Source organism: Pelophylax lessonae, assembly GCF_965119305.1.
Source record: "Pelophylax lessonae genome assembly, chromosome: 11".
Lineage (NCBI taxonomy): Eukaryota > Metazoa > Chordata > Amphibia > Anura > Ranidae > Pelophylax > Pelophylax lessonae.
In genome coordinates, this window is record NC_138778.1 from 173,629,157 (window position 1) to 173,652,003 (window position 22,847).

Sequence of the window (22,847 nt, forward strand, 5' to 3'; positions counted from 1 at the left end):
CCCTGGATCATGTACCTAGTATGAGATCTGGCGCTTCCAGGTTAAGGGCGTGCAGGCGCGCCACCGCAGGCCCGGTCATCCTGTATTAATACACAGCAGCAGCTGATCGGCGGGTTCTGTGGACTCAATGTCTGCCGGCACCCGCTGATCATTTGGTACACAGGTAGACCAGCTATCTCTCTCTATGTAAACAAGGCAGATCCCTGTTCTGTCAGTAAGGAAGGCATGGCAAAGCAGGGACATGGATCTTTGTCTTCTCTTAGTAAAAGCACCTCCCACACTACGCTAAAACACTGGCTAGGCACACAGTTAACCCTTTGATCGTCCCTTCCCACCCAGTGCCATTAGTACAGTGACAGTGCATATTTTTAGCACTTATTACTGTAGTAATGTCACTGGTCCCCCAAAAAAAGTGTAAAAATGTCAGTTTGTGTCTGATTTGCTCATCGCAATATTGCAGTCCCGCTATAAGTCGCTGATCGCCGCCATTACTAGTAAAAATAAATAAGTAAAAATATCCCATAGTTTGTAGATGCAATGCATTTTGCACAAACCAATCAGTATAGGCTTATTGGGATTTTTTATTTACCAAAGATTTGTAACAGAATACATATTGGCCTAAATTGATGAAGAAATTCGATTTTTTAACATTTTTTTTATTGGATCAGTTTTATAGCAGAAAGTGAAAAATCATTTTTATTTTTATTTTTTAATTGTTTATAGTACAAAAAAAAAAAACGCAGAGGTGATCAAATACCACCAAAAGAAAGCTCTATTTGTGGGGGAAAAAAGGACGTCACTTTTTATCAATTTTCTTTTTCTTTTTTTGGGTACAGCATCGCACCACCGCGCAATTTTCAGTTAATAAATCACAAAAAAAAAGCCCTTCTCATTAAGGGGGGGGGGGGGTAAATCTTCCAGAGGTCAACTGGTTAAAGATACTGGGGGCTGCCAGCCCCAAAAATTCACATTTAAACCACATCTAAAATCGCCGCTGAACTGCCTCCATCCTAAAGCTAAACTCCGGGCACAAAAGATGTCATTTAAATATATTCTTCAGTGCCACAATATATATATATATATATATATATAAATCCACTGTGTGCACCAAATATCTTTGCCAACCCAGATATTATCTTGTATAAGTAGCAGTAACATCCTCACTATTGCTGTACATAGCCTGTGCAGAGAGCAGAGCTGTGGGAGGGACCTATTTGGCTCCACCCACTACAGGCTGCCTGCAGAAAAACTACAGGAGGGAGGAGGGGAGACAAGACCAATCACCCTGCACAAGGAGAGAGAGCAGCAGTAACCGGTCTTTATTACAGGAAGCTCCTGTAGGACTCGTTTATACATGTGGCTGTACTGCCTCACCTCTGAAAAGCGATCCGTGGTGAATCACTCTTCAGAGGGCATTTGACAGGCAGCGAGGAGGCCATGGGTTGATTTGCTTAAACTGGAGAGTGCAGAATCTGATGCAGCTCTGTGTAGAGACCAATCGGCTTCTAGGTTTCTTTTTTTTTGCCAAAGTTGTTAAGCCGACTTGCCGACTCTAAAGATGGCCACAGCGTGGGTGTGTAGTTCTGGGAGGGTGTCTGTTGATTGACCTCCTCCCAAAACCCCGCCCCCCCATTATAGTACAGCTTATATGAATGGAGGATGGGCAGTTGAATGAAAGGTCTTAGTACACCTTAAAGCTCATTACAACCCCCCCTACACATTACTTTGAATGAAAGGTCCACTTCCCCCATTCATAGATCGGTTTTCATTGCTGGAAGCAATAGTAAAGCTTCTATGAATGGAGGAGGGGGGGGGGGTAAAAAGAGTGGGTATAGTCATCCCTCTAGATGAGTGTCTATGACAGGTCCAGCGACTGTATTAACCCCTGCAGCAGCAGAGATTATGGCTGAAGGGGGTAGGGGACTTCAGATTTCCCCTATGACATCTGACAGCACAAGGGACTCTTAAATGTAACATCCCTTGTGCTGATTATTGGGAAAAAATTTTTTTTTACCTAAAGTAAAGCTTTAAATACAGTAATGATTCCCCTGCTTAGTATACCTGACAGGTACACTTGAGATGGAGGGAATAGATGTGGATCTTTGTAATGTGCCGGTGCTTTGTGTGTGAGATCAGATGCATTTAAATTGCCTAATATGTGCAGCTAAAGCAGGTCATTTCTTGGAGCGCACATCTGTGCGTGCCGCTAATTGAAAATATTATGCAAATGCGAGCGGGGTACGACCACGCAGGTGTAATTTCACAGACATGTGGATTGATGAGAACCGGTGTGCATTGTGGGGGAGAAGTCGTACGTCTCCGGAGAGAGCCAATGAGGTGCGGAGAGCCAAGGAATACACCGATGGGAAGATGAACAAATATAATTAAAGCTATTATTAAATAGGGGGATCTCTTCATGGAATTCAAACAGCGAAAGGGCGGAGGGATGGCACGGAATACAAAGAGCAAAACACTGCCTGCTTCTTCCTATACCACTGGAACCACTTCTGGACTGGAAGGTTTTACCCCACCTTAATGACCAGGCCATTTTTTGTGATACGGCACTGCGTTAATTTAACGGACAATTGCGCCGTCATGCCACGCTGTACCCAAATAAAATTGATATCCTTTTATTACCACAAATAGAGCTTTATTTTGGTGGTATTTGATCACCTCTGCGATTTTATTTTTTACACTATAAACAAAAAAAGAGCGACAATTCTGAAAAAAAAAAAAAAAACAATATTTTTTTCTTTCTGCTATATAACATTCCCAATAAAAAAATAAAAAATCAATTTTTTCATCATTTTAGGCCAATTTGTATTCTGCTACATATTTTTTGTAAAAAAAAAAAAAAAATCCCAATAAGTGTATTTTGATTGGTTTGTGCAAAAGTTATCGCGTCCACAAACTAGGGGAAAGATTTGTCATTTTTTAAAAAAAATGTTTTAACTGGTAATGGCGGCAATCAGCGATTTTGCAACATTGCGGCAGATCGGACACCTAACTCATAGCTCCCAACTGTCCCTGATTTGGAACAAAGTCTCTATGTCCCTCTTTCCTCCTCATTTGTCCCTCATTTTGCTCTGATCTATATAGTTGTATATAAAATGCACTATTTATCTTTCAAAAAGTGTTTCCCAGTGTTAAACTCTTCATCCAGTTTCTAAATTGCTGCATTTGTACATTTCAAAATCCAATATAAAGAAATAGTAGCGGTAAAAAAACAAAAGCACTTGTGGGTTTAACTAATTTTTTTTTTTTTTTTATAATTCTCATTTAAGGGGGCGTGGCAGGGGGTGTGTCCTATGCCTACATACCTTTGCTAATAGGTGTCCCTCATTCCTATCTCAGAAAATTGGGAGGTACGCCTAACATTTGTGACACTTTTGGGGGTACCAGTGACATTACTACAGTAATCAGTGCTAAAAAATGTTATTTTACTAATGACACTGGCAGGGGAGGGGTTAACACCAGGGGCGATCAAAGGATTAAATGTGTCCCTAGGGGGTGTTTTATAACTGTGTGGAGGATGTATTCACTGAATTAACACAGAGACCTGTGTTTCCTAAATAAGAGGAACACAAGATCCCTGTGTTCTTAACTGATAGAACATTGGTCTGCCGTGTTTAGAATGGCAGACCACCGTTCTGTCTCCACGGGGAGCGATCTGATTGGCTCCCACTGTGACAAATAGGCACACAGGCGCACCCCCACTAACAGTCGTACAGTTACTTTGTTTCGTGGGACAGAGCCGACCTGCTGCAGTATATGTACTTCTGGCGGTCGGCAAGTGGTTAAAGGGGAACTCCAACAAGGATCCTAATTGAGTTCACACGGCCTCGTTCACACGGCCTCATTCACACGGCCTCATTCACACGGCCTCATTCGCACGGCCTCATTCACACGGCCTCATTCGCACGGCCTCATTCGCACGGCCTCATTCCCACGGCCTCATTCACACGGCCTCATTCCCACGGCCTCATTCGCACGGCCTCATTCACACGGCCTCATTCACACGGCCTCATTCCCACGGCCTCATTCGCACGGCCTCATTCGCACGGCCTCATTCGCACGGCCTCATTTACACGGCCTCATTCGCACGGCCTCATTCGCACGGCCTCATTCACACGGCCTCATTCACACGGCCTCATTTACACGGCCTCATTCCCACGGCCTCATTCATACGGCCTCATTCGCACGGCCTCATTCGCACGGACTCATTCACACGGCCTCATTTACACTGCCTCATTCACACGGCCTCATTCACACGGCCTCATTTACACTGCCTCATTCACACGGCCTCATTTACACAGCCTCATTCTCACGGCCTCATTCGCACGGCCTCATTCACACGGCCTCATACACACGGCCTCATTCGCATGGCCTCATTCACACGGCCTCATTCCCACGGCCTCATTCCCACGGCCTCATTCACACGGCCTCATTCACACGGCCTGGTTCGCACGGCCTCATTCGCACGGCCTCATTCGCACAGCCCCATTCGCACGGCCTCATTCGCACAGCCCCATTCGCACGGCCTCATTCACATGGCCTCATTCACACAGCCTAATTCACATGGCCTCATTCACACGGCCGTCAAAACCTGCATAGACAAGTATTTTATAACCATTTCAGGTCCAGAAGGTTTAACCCCCTCCATGACCCGGCCATTTTTTTGCTATTTTGCACTGCACTACTTTACCCTGTTCTGAACCGCCCCACGCAGGTATACTGCGGCAGGGCAGCCCTCCTGTGCGAACTGTCATACCTGTACGTGATTTTGTGCACTGGGTCTGGCGCGCCACCCCCGCGACCTGCGATTGGACACAGTGGGAGCCAATCAGCAGGTTCGGCGGACTCAATGTTCGCTGGAACCCGGCGATCATTAGTGAGAGAGGCAGAACGGCGCTCTGCCTATGTACTTAACAGGAATACAGATCTCTGTTTTCCCCCAGTCAAAATCTCCCCCATAGTTAGCAAGCACTCCCAGGGAACACACAACCCTTTGATCGCCCCTGATGTTAACCCCTTTCCTGCCAATGTCATTAGTACAGTGACAGTGCATTTTTTTTAGCACTGATCACTGCATTGGTGTCACTGGTCCCCAAAAAGTTTCATTTATGCTGGCCATACATTATACAAAAAATCGGCCGAAATTTGGTCACTGGACAGTTTGTTCCTTTTTCGGCCAGTTAATGGGCATAAATCGGTTGTGACATTTTTGAGCCTTAAAAAACAAAGGACAAGTTTGGAAATTTTCTGCCGAACGAATGATAAATTAAAAGGTTAATGTGTTTCTCGTCCAAACTGTTTGCTCTCGGTATATTTTAAAAAAACTAACAAAAAACTGATTAATTTATGTCCATTGAACAATTTATCGGTCATTATATGATGGCACTATCGTTTTCCCTCACAGTTGAGTGTTCGTTTTTCCAAAATGAGTTTGAACGATTATTCGTATAGCGTATGGCCAACATTGGTGTCAGATTTGTCTGCTAAAATGTCACAATCCTGCTAAAAAATCACTGACCGGCACCATTACTAAAAAAAATAAAATAAAAAAATAAAAAATTCCATAAATCTATCCCATAGTTTGTAGACGCAAAAACTATCAATATATGCTTATTGGGATTTTATTTAGCATAAACGTGTATCAGAATACATATTGCCTAAATTGATGAAGAAATTCAATTTTTTACATTTTTTTATTGAATATGTTTTATAGCAAAAAGTAAGAAATATAGCTTTTTTTTTTTTTTTTTAAATTGATGGCCTTTTTTGTTTATAGTGCAAAAGATAAAATTCGGTGATCAAATACCACCAAAAGAAAGCTCTATTTGTTGGAAAAAAAGGACATCAATTTTATTTGGAACAGCATCGCAGGACCGTGCAATTGTCGGGTAAAGTAACGCAGTGCCAAATCGCAAACAATGGCCTGGTCATGAAGGGGGGTAAACCTTCCAGGGCTGAAGTGGTTAACTGGTCATGCAACACTGTACCCAAATTAAATTTATATAATTTTTTTCACACAAATAGAGATTTATTTTAGTAGTATTTGATCACCTCTTGGTTTTTGATTTTTTGGTATATAAATAAGAAAAGACTGGAAAATATTTAAAAAAAAAACAATATTTTATACTTTCTGTTATAGGGCCAGTTCACACCACATGCAGTCCAGTGCGTATTTAATAAAAAATGCATGGAAAGTAGGTTATATGGCTTCCAATGGCATAGTTCACACCAGTGCGGTCAGTTCCAGAGCTTTCCAGTTCCCAAAAAAAAAAAGTAGAACATGCTGATTGTTGTCCTATGGACAGAGTCTCCCACCTAGGCTGTAGATCTCTGCAGTTCATCCAGAGTGATCATGGGCCTCTTGGCTGCATCTCTGATCAGTCTTCTCCTTGTATGAGCTGAAAGTTTAGAGGGACGGCCAGGTCTTCGTAGATTTGCAGTGGTCTGATACTCCTTCCATTTCAATATTATCGCTTGCACAGTGCTCCTTGGGATGTTTAAAGCTTGGGAAATCTTTTTGTATCCAAATCCGGCTTTAAACTTCTCCACAACAGTATCTCGGACCTGCCTGGTGTGTTCCTTGTTCTTCATGATGCTCTCTGTGGTTTAACCACTTTAGCCCCAGCCCTATTTCGGACACTTTTTGTTCACAAGTTAAAACCAGTATTTTTTCCTAGAAAACTACTTAGAACCCCCAAACATTATATATATTTTTTTAGCAAAGACTCTGGAGAATAAAATGTCGGTCATTGCAAAATTTTTTGTCACGCGGTATTTGCGCAGCGGTCTTTAAAACGCCATTTTTTTGGAAAAAATTTGAAAAATCACATTTCACTGCATTTAAAAAATACTAAACAGTAAAGTTAGCCCATTTTTTTTGTATATTGTGAAAGATGATGTCACGCCGAGTAAATAGATACCAAACATGTTACGGTTTAAAATTGCGCCCCCCCGTGGGATGGCGACAAACTACGGTCAATAGAGATCTCAATCTGCGACGCTTTAAATTTATTTAACGGTTACCAGTTTAGAGTTAGAGTGTAGCTCTTTTTTTTTAATTATTGCCCACGCTCTGGCGATCGCGGCGATACCTCACATGTGTGGTTTGAACAGCGATTTCATTTGCGGCTCGACTTGCGTATACGTTTTTTTTTGTGCGCGAGCTAACGGTGACGGGGACGGCTAAATTTCTTTTTTTTTTTTTTTCCTATTTATTTTTTCTTTTTTTTTAAACTTTATTACAGGTTTTTAAAAAAAAAAAAAATCTGATCACTTTTATTGCTGTCACAAGCAATGTAAACATCCCTGGTGACAGCAATATGTTGTGACAGGTACACTTTATGGAGGGATCGAGGGTCTAAAAGACCCTAGACCCCTCCACTACACTTCCCTGTATGCAAAACGCCGAAAACGGCATTTTTGCATACAGCCGTTTTTCAAATCTGCCGCCTTTTGCAGCACAGTAACCCGGAAGTGACGTCATGGACGCCGCCTCCGGGTTACGTCATCGGAGACCCGATCGATGCCGTTTCCGGCATTCATCGGGACTCCATCCAGCCGGCGGACGTGCCGGCTGGGTGCTCGGGGCTCCCGGTGGGACGGTAGCCCCGAGCAAAGCCGCGGAAGGCGGCGGGAGGGGGGGGACGTCCCCTCCCGCCCCCCCGGGTAACGATCGAGCGGCTCCCGAGCCGCATCGATCATTACCGACGGAAAGCCGACCGTTGGCTTCAAACAACGGTACCGGGATGATGCCTCTAGCTAGAGGCATCATCCCGGTATAACCACTCAAAGTCAGCCGACGTAGAGGTTACGTGACTGGTAGTAAAGTGGTTAAACGGACCTCTGAGACTATCACAGTGCAGGTGCATTTATACAGAGACTTGATTACACACAGGTGGATTCTATTTATCATCATTAGTCATTTAGGTCAACATTGGATCATTCAGAGATCCTCACTGAACTTCTGGAGAGAGTTTGCTGCACTGAAAGTAAAGGGGCTGAATAATTTTGCACGCCCAATTTTTCAGTTTTTTATTTGTTAACAAAGTTTGAAATATCCAATAAATTTCGTTCCACTTCATGATTGGGTCCCACTTGTTGTTGATTCTTCACAAAAAATTACAGCTTTATATCTTTATGTTTGAAGCCTGAAATGTGGCAAAAGTTGTAGATATGGAAATTTTAGCAGGGTTTCCCTGAGACTGGAAAGTTATTGCAAGGGTTCCTCTGTTTTGAAAGGATGCTCTATATCCATGTTTTTATCAGGGGCGTAACTACAGGGGTTGCAGGGGTTGCAATCGCTACCGGGCCCCATGCTCCAGGGGGCCCGGTAGCAAACCAGTGGGTGAACTTCTAGGATCTCAAAGGTCACACTTGCGACCGGGCCCTGGCATTTCACCACTGTGGGGAGGCCCCAAGATTGCAGGAAGGGGGCCCACTGCAGAACTTGTGAAAGGATCCTGATGCGGGACCATAATAAAAGGCCATGCAATGAGAGTAAAGAGCCCCAGGATTAGTGGGAAGAGCCCCGGGCTTGAAGGGAAGGGCCCCGGCCAGGGGTCTGGGGGGCCCTTCATGGTTTCTTGCATCGGGGCCCTGAAGGTTCTAGTTACGCCTCTGGTTTTTATATAAAACATTCTCATTTGGTTCACTTTACGGTTAGGTGTACACCCAGGACCTTCGAGAAGATATCATTTGATTGCTAAGACTCCATGTTGTTCTGTTTCCCCCACCATGCACCATTTCTATTTGTCTAAGTAGAGCATTCGAGGATTGTTCGATGCTCAACACTTTACAGCACTCCTGTTGCTTTTTTACTATCAAAATATCAATAAAAATGATTGAAACAGAAATAAATATATGGGGGATTTTTGTCAGTCAAAGGGCTGTATTCCTGTCTATCCAGTCCCAAGATTTACACAGCTCTGCCACACAACACAACCCTGTTAGGCAGGGGAGAACTGCAAATAAAAACAAAGAAAAGGGCGCACCAGCCTAGCGCATTATCCTGAGTGGGCTTTTATTGGAAAAATAAAAATGAACTACTCACAAAAATGCGATAAAATCCAGCATCTCCATATCGCAATTCCATAGAACAACGTCCTTAATGTAAGTCCATGTCTCGTGGAGACGAAGGGCTAACGCGTTTCGAGGCCGTGCCTCTTCCTCAGAGCCAGGCAGGGGAGAACACCTGATTTTTTTTTCTTTCTTTTTTTTTCTTTTGTTTCATTTTCAAATACAGGTCTCCTCTCCTTCTCCAACCTGTGCCTGGATAGTTAAAAGGGAAAACTCAGGCTGATGAGTTCATCCCTCCATCAATCTGCTCTCTTCTCCTGTCAATATCACAGATATACTGCGGCAGGCTGGCTCAGGTGCGTGAACCGGCGTGCCTGTACATCAGTTGGCGGGAGTGCTCCAGCAGGCGCGCGTCTGCCCCCATTAGGAAGCAGGGAAGCTGATCCACAGGACCGGTGGCAGCAATTGCCGACGGGAACCCACGATCGCTCCCAGCTGAGAGAGAACAACAGTCTGCTGTTGTAAACACAGCAGACTGTTGTTCTCTCTGGAATGAACACAGAGCACCTGTGATCTTCATATTTAGGATCACAGGTCTCTGTGTTGATTCCAGAAGTACCTCCCCCATACAGTTAGAAAACACCCCCATAAGCTCACACTTAACCCTTTGATCACCCCTGGGTTAACCCCTTCCCTGCCAGTGTCATTATTACAGTAACAGTGCATATTTATAGCACTGATTACTGTAGTACTGTCACTGGTCCCCCCCAAAAGTGTCAAAAATCAAAATACGCTTATTGGGATTTTTTTTTTACCAAAAATACGTAGCAGAATACAAATTGGCCTAAGAGGATGAAAAAAAATTGATTTTTAATTTTTTTTTAGGAATGTTATATAGCAGAAAGTGAAAAATATTGTTTTGTTTTTTTTTTTTTTCAGACTTGTCTCCCCAGAAAGAGACATCAGAATCGTCGCTGTCGTCACTTTCCGTACCTGATGACGAATTTTCCCACAAATTGCTATTGCTCAGTTCTTCAAGTAACTCTGTTTTGCTGTCGCTGTTTTCCAGTTTGTCTAAAACTGCTTTTGCGCAAAAATAATGCTTTTTAGACGCCATGGTCGTTCTCTATTTTCCAGGCACAAAGAACTGGAAAAGCACAGGCAGGGCACTGGAAAAGTCACCAGGTGCAATCCTGTGGTGAAATGGCATGATACAGTGTAATCCGTTAGGATCACAGCTTTGTACCATGTCATTTAGTGTATTTACATTTTTGAATTTGCCGCCGGTCCCACCCCCCTGCGTCGCAACGCTCACAGGGAGGGAACTGGAAAACAGGCGCTGGCATCGGCCGAGCACACAGTGGAAGGACAGCGGGAGGACAGCGGAAGGACGGTGGGGGAGGACGGAGGAGGATCGCAGGGGAAAGTGAGTTTTAGAATGTGAAACAACAGATTTCTATGCAAAACAATGCAACACTTTTAGCACAGAAATATGAACATAATCAGACCGCCAGGGAGGTTAAAGTAACGCAGTGCCGAATTGCAAAAAATGGCCTGGTCATTAAGGGAGAAAACCTTCCGGTCCAGAAGTGGTTAGAAGGTTCTGAATGCTCGGGTGCTGGAAGAATCAGCGATCATGTGGCCATTATGATTGGCTGTCACAATGGTCACATGATCAATGATTGATCCTGTTGGCTACCGATTGTTAGTCTGAACTAAGAGCTGTCTTTGACAGGTTGGGAGCGCACACTAAGCGCGCTCTATGCACAAAAACATCAGCCGCCCACTGATGCATACAGTATGTGCGGTGCGTGGGCGCTAAAGGCCATGCTTTTGCCACCACCCACACGTGTTGCGTTGGCAGCAACAGGTTAATGGATGCAATAGCTGGAGCTTTGGAAAGCAGTAAGCCGACATTTCGCAGTCTCCAGAAGGCTACTTTACTGTTTAATCTTTCCCTTCGGTGCCAGGTTCCACGTCGGCACTCTTCGTGTTCTCCATGTTATGATTTGTTGACTTTTTTATCCTATAAGATCAAACTGCGTATTTAGCGTCTTCCTTGGCAAGTTTTGTAAGTTTCCTAGACTGAGCTGAAGACGAAGCGGCCACCATCGGATAATTACAGTACGCGCATGCATATTCCCAAGCATCTGGGGAATAGTTGATGGTAGGGGAGGGGATCACCACCTACCTGTCAGCTGAGACATCTTCACAAGCAGAGGGATCCGAGACCACTGACACTTCATCTTTCACATTCATTCCTTGCAGAGTTTATCCACGGCTCCGAACAGGAAGTCTGGAACCTCTTTCTGAAAAAAAAAAGCATCATTTGCAAGACATAATTATAGGGATTGTGTGCTCTGACAGATTAACTGCTCTGATGCCAGAAAATTCAAAAAAATTCAATGGATATAAAAAGTCTACATACCCCTGTTAAAATGTCAGGTTTCTGTGATGTAAAAAAAAAAATGAGACCAAGATAAATAATTTCAGAACTTTTTTCACCTTTAGTGTGACCTATAAACTCAATTGAAAAACAAACTGAAATCTTTTCGGGGGAGAAGCAAAAATAAAAAGAAATAAAATAATGTGGTTGCATAAGTGTGCACACCCTCCTATAACTGGGGATGTAGCTGTGTTCAGAAATAAGCAATCACATTTAAACTCATGTTAAATAGGAGTCGGTACACACCTGCCATCATTTAAAGTGCCTCTGATTAACCCCAAATAAAGTTCAGCTGTTCTAGTAGGTCTTTCCTGACATTTTCTGAGTCGCATCCTATAGTAAAAGCCATGGTCTGCAGAGAGCTTCCAAAAGCATCAGGGGGATCTCATTGTTAAAAGGTATTAGTCAGGAGAAGGGTACAAAAGAATTTCCAAGGCATTAGATATACCATGGAACACAGTGAAGACAGTCATAATCAAGTGGAGAAAATATGGCACAACAGTGACATTACAAAGAACTGGACGTCCCTCCAAAATTGATGAAAAGATGAGAAGAAAACTGGTCAGGGAGGCTGCCAAGAGGCCTACAGCAATATTAAAGGAGCTGCAGGAATATCTGGCAAGTACTGGCTGGGTGCCACACGTGACAATTTCCCGTTTTCTTCATATGTCTGGGCTATGGGGTAGAGTGGCAAGACGGAAGCCTTTTCTTACAAAGAAAAACTTCCAAGCCCAGCTAAATTTTGCAAAAACCCATCTGAAGTCTCCCAAAATCATGTGGGAAAATGTGTTCTGGTCTGATGAAACCAAGGTTGAACGTTTTGGCCATAATTCCAAAAGATATGTTTGGTGCAAAAACTGCACATCACCAAAAAAAACACCATACCCACAGTGAAGCATGGCGGTGGCAGCATCATGCTTTGGGGCTGTTTTTCTTCAGCTGGAACAGGGAGGGGCCTTAGTCAAGGTGGAGGGAATTATGAACAGTTCCAAATCCTGGTCACTATTGGCACAAAACCTTCAGGCTTCTGCTAAGATGAAGAGGAACTTCATCTTTCAGCATGACAAGGACCCAAAGCATACATTCAAATCAAAAAAGGAATGGCTTCACCAGAAGAAGATTTAAGTTATGGAAAGTTTTGGAATGGCCAAGCAAGAGCCCAGACCTGAATCCGAATGAAAATCTGTTGGGTGATCTGAAGAGGGCTGTGCACAGGAGATGTCCTCGCAATCTGACAGATTTGGAGTATTTTTGTAAAGAAGAGTGGGCAAATACTGCCAAGTCAAGATATGCCATGCTGATAGACTCAGACCCAAAAAGGCTGAGTGCTGTAATAAAATCAAAAGGTGGTTCAACAAAGTATTACATAACGACCACCCGACGCAGTTTTACTGCGGCAGGAAGCCTGCTCCTGGGCAAGGCGATGTAGTACTATGTCGCTCGCTCAGGAGACTCTAGGGGGCGAACGTGCGCCGCCGGTGGAGCGCTCCCACCCCCACTCGTTCCCTGGAAAGCCAGCGTGTGTGACCGGCAGCTCCGATGGCCGCCGGCCACTCACAATCTCCCGCAGCAGAGGGAGAAAGACAGACGGCTGATGTAAACACAGCCGTCTGTCATTCTCACTGAAGTATTCACAGAGGCTATGTGATCCTGCTGTATAGGATCACATGTCTCTTTGATTACTTCACAAGCCACGCCCCCTGACAGTCAGAATCACGCCCCTAGGGACACACTTAACCCCTTGATCACCTGTAATGTTAACCCCTTCCCTGCCAGTGTCATTTTTACAGTAACAGTGCATATGTTTAGCACTGATTACTGTAGTAATGTCACTGGTACCCCGAAAAGTGTCAAAAATGTCAGTCAGGGGTCCGATCTGTCCGCCGCAATGTCACAGTCCCGCAAAAAAAATCACAGATTGCCGGCATTACTAGTAAAAAAAACAATAAAAATTACATAAATCTTTCCCGTAGTTAGTAAACGCAATAAATTTTGCGCAAACCAATCTAAATACGCTTATTGCGATTTTTTTTTTACCAAAAATATGTAGCAGAAAACAAATTGGCCTAAAATGTTAAAAAAATTTGATTTTTAAATTTTTTTGTTGAGAATTTCATATAAAAAAATGTGAAAAATATTGTTATTTTTTCAAAATTGTCACTCTTTTTTTGTTTATAGCGCAAAAAATAAAAATCGCACAGGTGATCAAATACCACCAAAAGAAAGTTCTGTTTGTGGGGAAAAAAAGCACATCAATTTCATTTGGGTACAGCATCGCACGACCGCGCAATTGTCCATTAAATTCACGCAGTGCCGAATCGCAAAAAAGGGGCCTGGTCTTTGAGCAGCCAAATCCTCCGGGGCTAAAGTGGTTAAGGGGGTGCACACTTAGGCAACCATATTATTTTATTTTTTTATTTTTACTTCCCTCCACCTAAAAGATTTCAGTTTGTTGTTCAACTGAGTTGTACAGTTTATTGGTCACATTAAAGGATAAGTCCACCCTGCAGGCCGTGTCCTCTGCAGAGCTTCCGCCGCTGGAGATCGGGTCGGATCGGCTTCAAAAGAGGTAAGTATAATGATTTCTTCTTTACAGGGCTAGATAGGTTAGTGAGTGAAAGGCAAGGGTGACCAGCGCTATGGAGTCTGAGGTAGAACAGTGTGTAACGAGTGTGAAGGTGTAAGCAGCCAACAACCAAACCCCAAAGGGTTAAGGATAAAGTGAAATGTGCAACAAGGGTTGAAAACGGCGCTACCTGAAAAGTGATTGATAATATAGTGCAATAATGTGCAAATGCCTTATTAAAGGGAAGTGACACCGGCAAATAATAAATAACGTGAAAAATAATAATATTTCAAAAAAGTAGAAAACCACACATATCCTTATCAATAACCACAACCGATATGGTCTGTTCGTGTGTGGTGAATTTTATCTGTAAAGTAATAATAATAGTGCCAACAAGTGAGCAATTCTTATAGTGGGTTTATTCAAATAGTGATACAGTGTAAATCAAACAATATATAATACATAAATCCCTGGTGGTGAAGTGGTGGATAAAGGTGACCAAAGTGAATACTGAAGTGCTGTATTCCTTAGAAGTGTAGGTGTTGTAGTACCCCAGGTGACCACTAAGTGAGGTATATACGACCTGTTCACATGAAGTGGTCCCAAGAGGGGTGGCTAGTGGGGTCCTCTCCTTGTCCCGCAAGGCACCGGCTGGTAATCTCACGGAAAGAAAAGAAAGGGGAGCCCCATCAAGTAGTATGCAAGGTTAAACCGATGCAGAAAGCAGTAAAAACTCACGGTGAAGCTGCCTCGGATCAGTGTAGAGAGACGCCGGGAAGCTTCCGCGTTCCACGGCTCCCAAGTCCGAGACCGGAAGTGACGTAATGACGCAATGGACCTGCCCTACGCGTTTCGTCAGAGGACGTCTGCTGGAGCGGCGTCACCATCACGCACTCCCGGAATCTTTATAGTCAGCCGATGTCATAGCAACCAAACGGCTACCCGCGGCCATCTTGGTGCTCCTCAATGAACTGCCGGACGTGCGCCATCTTGCTCACCCACTCCACAAGATGATTATGCACGGCGTTCAGACATATTAAGCAATTTTTCATACGGCTGCTATGTTTCACATCATGCGCAAAGCAGCTTTCACCGGATACCTACACGGAACTAGTCTGATTCTTGTGAAGCAAAACGTACTAATTAAAAAAGAAAAAAAAGAAAAAAAAGAAAAAATATATGTAAAAAAATTTTAAACTTTAATGTAATTCCAAAAATAAAAAAGGTAAAGGAATAAAAGTTTTTATTTTGCAACTCTTGTGTTTCAATCTCCCCGGGAGTGGACACGTGTCCTATGCTCCTTTATTTTGTGAGAGCACCCCCTAGTGTGTATGGATATATTACCTTTTATTACACATCTTTTTTGTTTATCGCGGGGAGGGAGTTTACCAGGTAAAATAGATAAAATTATATGCAATAAATGTAAAAAATATAAAAAACTTATTAAAATTTTTGTTTAAAACAAAGGGATTTTATATTGATAAAAGAGAGGAATTATTTAATATTTATTGGTGAGAAGGATGTTGGACGAGAAGGTTCAAATAAGATCACACTATATAAAAATTCAGATAAAGGAATAGTGTTTCAAAGAGTAGGTAAAGACCGAAGGGGTCGCATGGATAAATTGATTAAAAATCTATTTTAAATACTAATAACCTAGTGAGGGATTAAAAGGAATTGGAACGTATAATAATAAAATGAAGAAACATGGTGGGTTAAAAATAAGCAGGACGAAATGAATAAAATAATCATCCATGAGGAGACTTTTAGATACTGGAAGGGGTAACAATCCTTCCCATTGTGTGGGAGGAGTCTACATGCTGTACCATATTGCAATATATAAAAACCATATAAAGGATATTAAAATATATTGCTAAAAGGAGAAATTGGATAAGAGTAAAAAATAATAAATAACATAAAGGAGGAAACGAAGGGGTTTATCAAAAAAAGGGCCATCTGGAAGGTGCTACAGACATGGGCCACATGTTAAAAACATATAAAAGGGGGTATAGTGGGTTTGTGCACTAAAATGAATCATACTGTTATACCCTTGTTGGGACAACTTATTCTAAAAATTCCAAAAATTCTAAGAAATTCTAAAAGTAGGTGTAAGAATTATTAAAAAATATTATAAAAAATTAGAATGCTAGGATAAAGGAAAAACGGTTTCAAACATCTGTAATAAAACAGTTTAAATCAATGTCAGCGTTCAAACCATCAGGACGCAAAGATTTCATTAAAAAGATCCATTTTGTTTCGTTTCTTGAGACCAGTCTTCTCTTGTTGCTGCCTCTCCAGTCCCCTTTTATTTTATCAATACCATAGAACGTAAAACCTGATGGGTCCTGGGAGTGCATTTCCTTGAAATGCCTGGATAGGCTATGCTTCTCGAATCCCTTCTTTATATTTTTCACATGTTCTCTAATTCTTACGTATAGGGGACGCGTAGTTCTCCCTATATATTGTAAGTGACAAGGGCATTCGATGACATATGTCACATGTGTGCTGGTGCAAGTGATGGTATCTTTTATTTTGTATTCTACGCCTGTAGTATGTGATTTAAAATTCTTAATCTTTTTGGGTTGTCTCCTATTTGTTCTGCATGGCAGGCATTTTTGGCACCTGAAAAAACCGTTAATACTTGTGGGCAAGGAAATGGTTTTAGGTGGGTTCACCACGTTGTGTACCAACCTGTCTTTAAGTGTTGGTGCCCTCCTGTAGATAAAACTTGGTGCCTTCGGTAATATCTTTTTCAAGGTTCTGTCTGCTGTTAGTATAGGCCAGTGCTTCTTAATGATGCCTTCCAATTGTTTATGTTGTCTGTTATAGCCCGTTATGAACGCAAATTCGTATTTGTTGCTTCTTTCTTTACTTGGTTTTTCCTTTATAAGTTCCTCTCTTTTAGTGTTTCTGACTAGTTGTTTTAAATGTTCCAGATCTTTTCGTTTATAGCCCTTTTCAACAAATCGTTGTATTAGTATATCTGCTTGGATGTCAAAATCATGTATATTACTGCAGTTTCTCCTTATCCTCAGGAGTTGCCCCTTAGGAATATTCCCCAACCATTTCGGGTGGTGACAACTCCTGGTTGGGATATACCCATTCTTGTCCGTTTTTTTAAAATAAGTTTTACTGGCAATTTTTCCCCCTTCTTTAAAAAGTTCTAAATCCAAATAGGACACTCTTTCTTGGTTCCAATTACCTGTAAAGGTAATGCCATATGCGTTGCTGCTGATCTCATCAAAAAATGCTTGTAATGTTTCCATGTTGCCTCTCCAGATTAAAATGATGTCGTCTATGTATCTACGGTAATAAATTAGATCTGGTCTTTCCACGCTAAAAACCTGTTCCTCTTCCCATTTCTGCATAAAAATGTTGGCAACACTGGGGGCATACTTAGCCCCCATTGCAACGCCTTTTGTCTGTGCATAGTACTTTCCCTTATACCAAAAATAATTGGAGTTCATTGCTATTTTTAATCCTTCCAAAATAAAGTGCACCTGTGCATGTTTCAAATCTGTATGGTTAAAAAGAGCCCATTCCACACTGTCCAACCCATCTTTCTGTACTATGTTGGTGTAAAGTGAATTTACATCAATTGTCACCAAGAAATCTTCATCTCTAATCCTCAAATCCTGGATATCCGTTAGTAGCTGTTTACTGTCACGGAGATATGACTTTCCTTTCGGCACTATAGGTTGTAAAAATTTGTCCAGGTATTCTCCTAACCTGGAATGTACAGAATTTATCCCGCTTACTATGGGCCGGCCAGGTGGTTTTTCCTCATTCTTATGTATTTTGGGTAAATAATAAATAATGGGTGTTCTGGCTGTTTCTATATTCAGATAGTTGGCCTCCTTTTTATTCAGAATGCCCAAATCCTTTCCTTTTTGGACATATGTTTGTAGATTTTCCTTGAATTTTCTTTTTGGGTCTCCTGGCAGTTTTTTATACGTGTCCTCTGCACTCAGTAGATTTTCCAATTCTTCTTCGTAATCCTTCTGATTCAGGATGACCAGACCTCCTCCTTTGTCTGCTGGTCTGATAACTATCCCTTTTTTCTTTTCCAATGTTTTGATAGTCTCCCATATTTCTTTTTCCTTCTTATTTTTAATCTTTAGACTTCTGATTTCTTCTTCAACCATTCTTTTAAAGACCTCTAGGTTTTCATTCTGAGGGTTCTTGGGATTGAAGACTGACTTATTCCTCAATGTGGTCCGTTTAAATTCGGTGTTTGTTCTTGGTGTTCCTCTATCCTTCTTTAATTCAAAAAACTTTTTAATATTAATTTTCCTTATATATTTCTGTAAGTCTATATATGCTTCAAATTTGTCTAAATTCTTGTCTGGTGCATACTTCAGGCCTAAATCTAAAAGTTCCAATTCCTCTTTATTAAAAACAACATTGCTTAAATTAAAAATCCCTTTCCCTAAAATTCTCTTCTTCTTTTTCTTCGACCCTCCGCGTTTTCCCCTTGGTTTCCGCCTCTTGTGTGGTCGAAGGATCTGGGGGGTTCCTCTCTCCTGTTCAAACCGGACCCTCCTTGTCTCGGTGTATTCCTGTGATCCTCCTGTTGGGGTCTTCTCCCATCCTCTCTCCAATTGATGTGATATCCTCCTTGCGGTCTCCGTGTTTCTCTCGGGCCTCCTTGGTAGTCTCCGCGCCTCCACGGTTGTTGCCATCCGTAGTTCCTCCAATGGCCATGTTGCCCTTGTGGTCTCCCTCCTCTCCTTGGGGGTCTTCCTCTGTTTCCCCTTGGAAAAAAATCCCTTCTAGGGGGTGAGCCTCTTCTTTCATAATTGGGTTGTTGATATTGTCTGAGAGGTGAAAATCTATTGTATGTATCAATTCGATCATAGGTATATGTTGGTGTTCTATCTCTTCTCTGGTGTGAATTATCCCTCCAGTTATCCCAGTGGTTGTTGTACATATCCCTGGGTTCATTAATTCTCTCCCCAGTGTTTCTGTCTCCATTGTATGGGGTTAATGGTGTTCTGGGGGTTCTTGGTAGCAACCTCTGTCCAAGTGTCCCCATCCTCATCTTCCATATCAGATGATTCCCTGGAATCTATGTCTACCGGGTCCACACTTGTACCTTGACCATTATATATTTCATCAGATTGCCATTTGTATACCTCTCTATTTCTGTAGTCCATAATATCCCTCTTGTACTTTTTTTGTTTTTTGGCTTGGATGGTTTTGTCATATTTCTGTATGGCCTCCTGAAGTGCCTTTTCTTTAGTTTTATATTCGGCTCTCTCTGCATATGGGGCTAGCTGTTCCTTGAGTAGTATAATGGTATTCTCTATTTTTTTTAGTTTGAATTGTCTTCTTTTTATAATCAGTAATAATAATTCTTTCTCGCATTTATTAAAAAAAGCATACCAGTTGTCCAGGAGGGCTGGATCTGAGATGTGGTCATTGGGAGAAATGTCCAAGAAGACAATTCAAACTCAAAAAAATAGAGAATACCATTATACTACTCAAGGAACAGCTAGCCCCATATGCAGAGAGAGCCGAATATAAAACTAAAGAAAAGGCACTTCAGGAGGCCATACAGAAATATGACAAAACCATCCAAGCCAAAAAACAAAAAAAGTACAAGAGGGATATTATGGACTACAGAAATAGAGAGGTATACAAATGGCAATCTGATGAAATATATAATGGTCAAGGTACAAGTGTGGACCCGGTAGACATAGATTCCAGGGAATCATCTGATATGGAAGATGAGGATGGGGACACTTGGACAGAGGTTGCTACACCAAGAACCCCCAGAACACCATTAACCCCATACAATGGAGACAGAAACACTGGGGAGAGAATTAATGAACCCAGGGATATGTACAACAACCACTGGGATAACTGGAGGGATAATTCACACCAGAGAAGAGATAGAACACCAACATATACCTATGATCGAATTGATACATACAATAGATTTTCACCTCTCAGACAATATCAACAACCCAATTATGAAAGAAGAGGCTCACCCCCTAGAAGGGATTTTTTTCCAAGGGGAAACAGAGGAAGACCCCCAAGGAGAGGAGGGAGACCACAAGGGCAACATGGCCATTGGAGGAACTACGGATGGCAACAACCGTGGAGGCGCGGAGACTACCAAGGAGGCCCGAGAGAAACACGGAGACCGCAAGGAGGATATCACATCAATTGGAGAGAGGATGGGAGAAGACCCCAACAGGAGGATCACAGGAATACACCGAGACAAGGAGGGTCCGGTTTGAACAGGAGAGAGGAACCCCCCAGATCCTTCGACCACACAAGAGGCGGAAACCAAGGGGAAAACGCGGAGGGTCGAAGAAAAAGAAGAAGAGAATTTTAGGGAAAGGGATTTTTAATTTAAGCAATGTTGTTTTTAATAAAGAGGAATTGGAACTTTTAGATTTAGGCCTGAAGTATGCACCAGACAAGAATTTAGACAAATTTGAAGCATATATAGACTTACAGAAATACATAAGGAAAATTAATATTAAAAAGTTTTTTGAATTAAAGAAGGATAGAGGAACACCAAGAACAAACACCGAATTTAAACGGACCACATTGAGGAATAAGTCAGTCTTCAATCCCAAGAACCCTCAGAATGAAAACCTAGAGGTCTTTAAAAGAATGGTTGAAGAAGAAATCAGAAGTCTAAAGATTAAAAATAAGAAGGAAAAAGAAATATGGGAGACTATCAAAACATTGGAAAAGAAAAAAGGGATAGTTATCAGACCAGCAGACAAAGGAGGAGGTCTGGTCATCCTGAATCAGAAGGATTACGAAGAAGAATTGGAAAATCTACTGAGTGCAGAGGACACGTATAAAAAACTGCCAGGAGACCCAAAAAGAAAATTCAAGGAAAATCTACAAACATATGTCCAAAAAGGAAAGGATTTGGGCATTCTGAATAAAAAGGAGGCCAACTATCTGAATATAGAAACAGCCAGAACACCCATTATTTATTATTTACCCAAAATACATAAGAATGAGGAAAAACCACCTGGCCGGCCCATAGTAAGCGGGATAAATTCTGTACATTCCAGGTTAGGAGAATACCTGGACAAATTTTTACAACCTATAGTGCCGAAAGGAAAGTCATATCTCCGTGACAGTAAACAGCTACTAACGGATATCCAGGATTTGAGGATTAGAGATGAAGATTTCTTGGTGACAATTGATGTAAATTCACTTTACACCAACATAGTACAGAAAGATGGGTTGGACAGTGTGGAATGGGCTCTTTTTAACCATACAGATTTGAAACATGCACAGGTGCACTTTATTTTGGAAGGATTAAAAATAGCAATGAACTCCAATTATTTTTGGTATAAGGGAAAGTACTATGCACAGACAAAAGGCGTTGCAATGGGGGCTAAGTATGCCCCCAGTGTTGCCAACATTTTTATGCAGAAATGGGAAGAGGAACAGGTTTTTAGCGTGGAAAGACCAGATCTAATTTATTACCGTAGATACATAGACGACATCATTTTAATCTGGAGAGGCAACATGGAAACATTACAAGCATTTTTTGATGAGATCAGCAGCAACGCATATGGCATTAGCTTTACAGGTAATTGGAACCAAGAAAGAGTGTCCTATTTGGATTTAGAACTTTTTAAAGAAGGGGGAAAAATTGCCAGTAAAACTTATTTTAAAAAAACGGACAAGAATGGGTATATCCCAACCAGGAGTTGTCACCACCCGAAATGGTTGGGGAATATTCCTAAGGGGCAACTCCTGAGGATAAGGAGAAACTGCAGTAATATACATGATTTTGACATCCAAGCAGATATACTAATACAACGATTTGTTGAAAAGGGCTATAAACGAAAAGATCTGGAACATTTAAAACAACTAGTCAGAAACACTAAAAGAGAGGAACTTATAAAGGAAAAACCAAGTAAAGAAAGAAGCAACAAATACGAATTTGCGTTCATAACGGGCTATAACAGACAACATAAACAATTGGAAGGCATCATTAAGAAGCACTGGCCTATACTAACAGCAGACAGAACCTTGAAAAAGATATTACCGAAGGCACCAAGTTTTATCTACAGGAGGGCACCAACACTTAAAGACAGGTTGGTACACAACGTGGTGAACCCACCTAAAACCATTTCCTTGCCCACAAGTATTAACGGTTTTTTCAGGTGCCAAAAATGCCTGCCATGCAGAACAAATAGGAGACAACCCAAAAAGATTAAGAATTTTAAATCACATACTACAGGCGTAGAATACAAAATAAAAGATACCATCACTTGCACCAGCACACATGTGACATATGTCATCGAATGCCCTTGTCACTTACAATATATAGGGAGAACTACGCGTCCCCTATACGTAAGAATTAGAGAACATGTGAAAAATATAAAGAAGGGATTCGAGAAGCATAGCCTATCCAGGCATTTCAAGGAAATGCACTCCTAGGACCCATCAGGTTTTACGTTCTATGGTATTGATAAAATAAAAGGGGACTGGAGAGGCAGCAACAAGAGAAGACTGGTCTCAAGAAACGAAACAAAATGGATCTTTTTAATGAAATCTTTGCGTCCTGATGGTTTGAACGCTGACATTGATTTAAACTGTTTTATTACAGATGTTTGAAACCGTTTTTCCTTTATCCTAGCATTCTAATTTTTTATAATATTTTTTAATAATTCTTACACCTACTTTTAGAATTTCTTAGAATTTTTGGAATTTTTAGAATAAGTTGTCCCAACAAGGGTATAACAGTATGATTCATTTTAGTGCACAAACCCACTATACCCCCTTTTATATGTTTTTAACATGTGGCCCATGTCTGTA

General features: G+C 41.7%; 1 protein-coding gene across 1 annotated transcript in view; it reads right to left on the reverse strand.

Annotated features, from left to right (window-relative positions):
* Positions 1-11,310, reverse strand: part of SLC35B1 (solute carrier family 35 member B1) — a 71,336-nt gene extending 60,026 nt beyond the window's left edge. The window contains exon 1 of the mRNA XM_082271295.1: positions 11,222-11,310. Within this exon, the coding sequence (XP_082127421.1) occupies positions 11,222-11,289 (68 nt within the window). The 5' untranslated portion in view covers positions 11,290-11,310. The remainder of the gene's footprint in view (positions 1-11,221) is intronic.
* Positions 11,311-22,847: the final 11,537 nt, after the last annotated feature.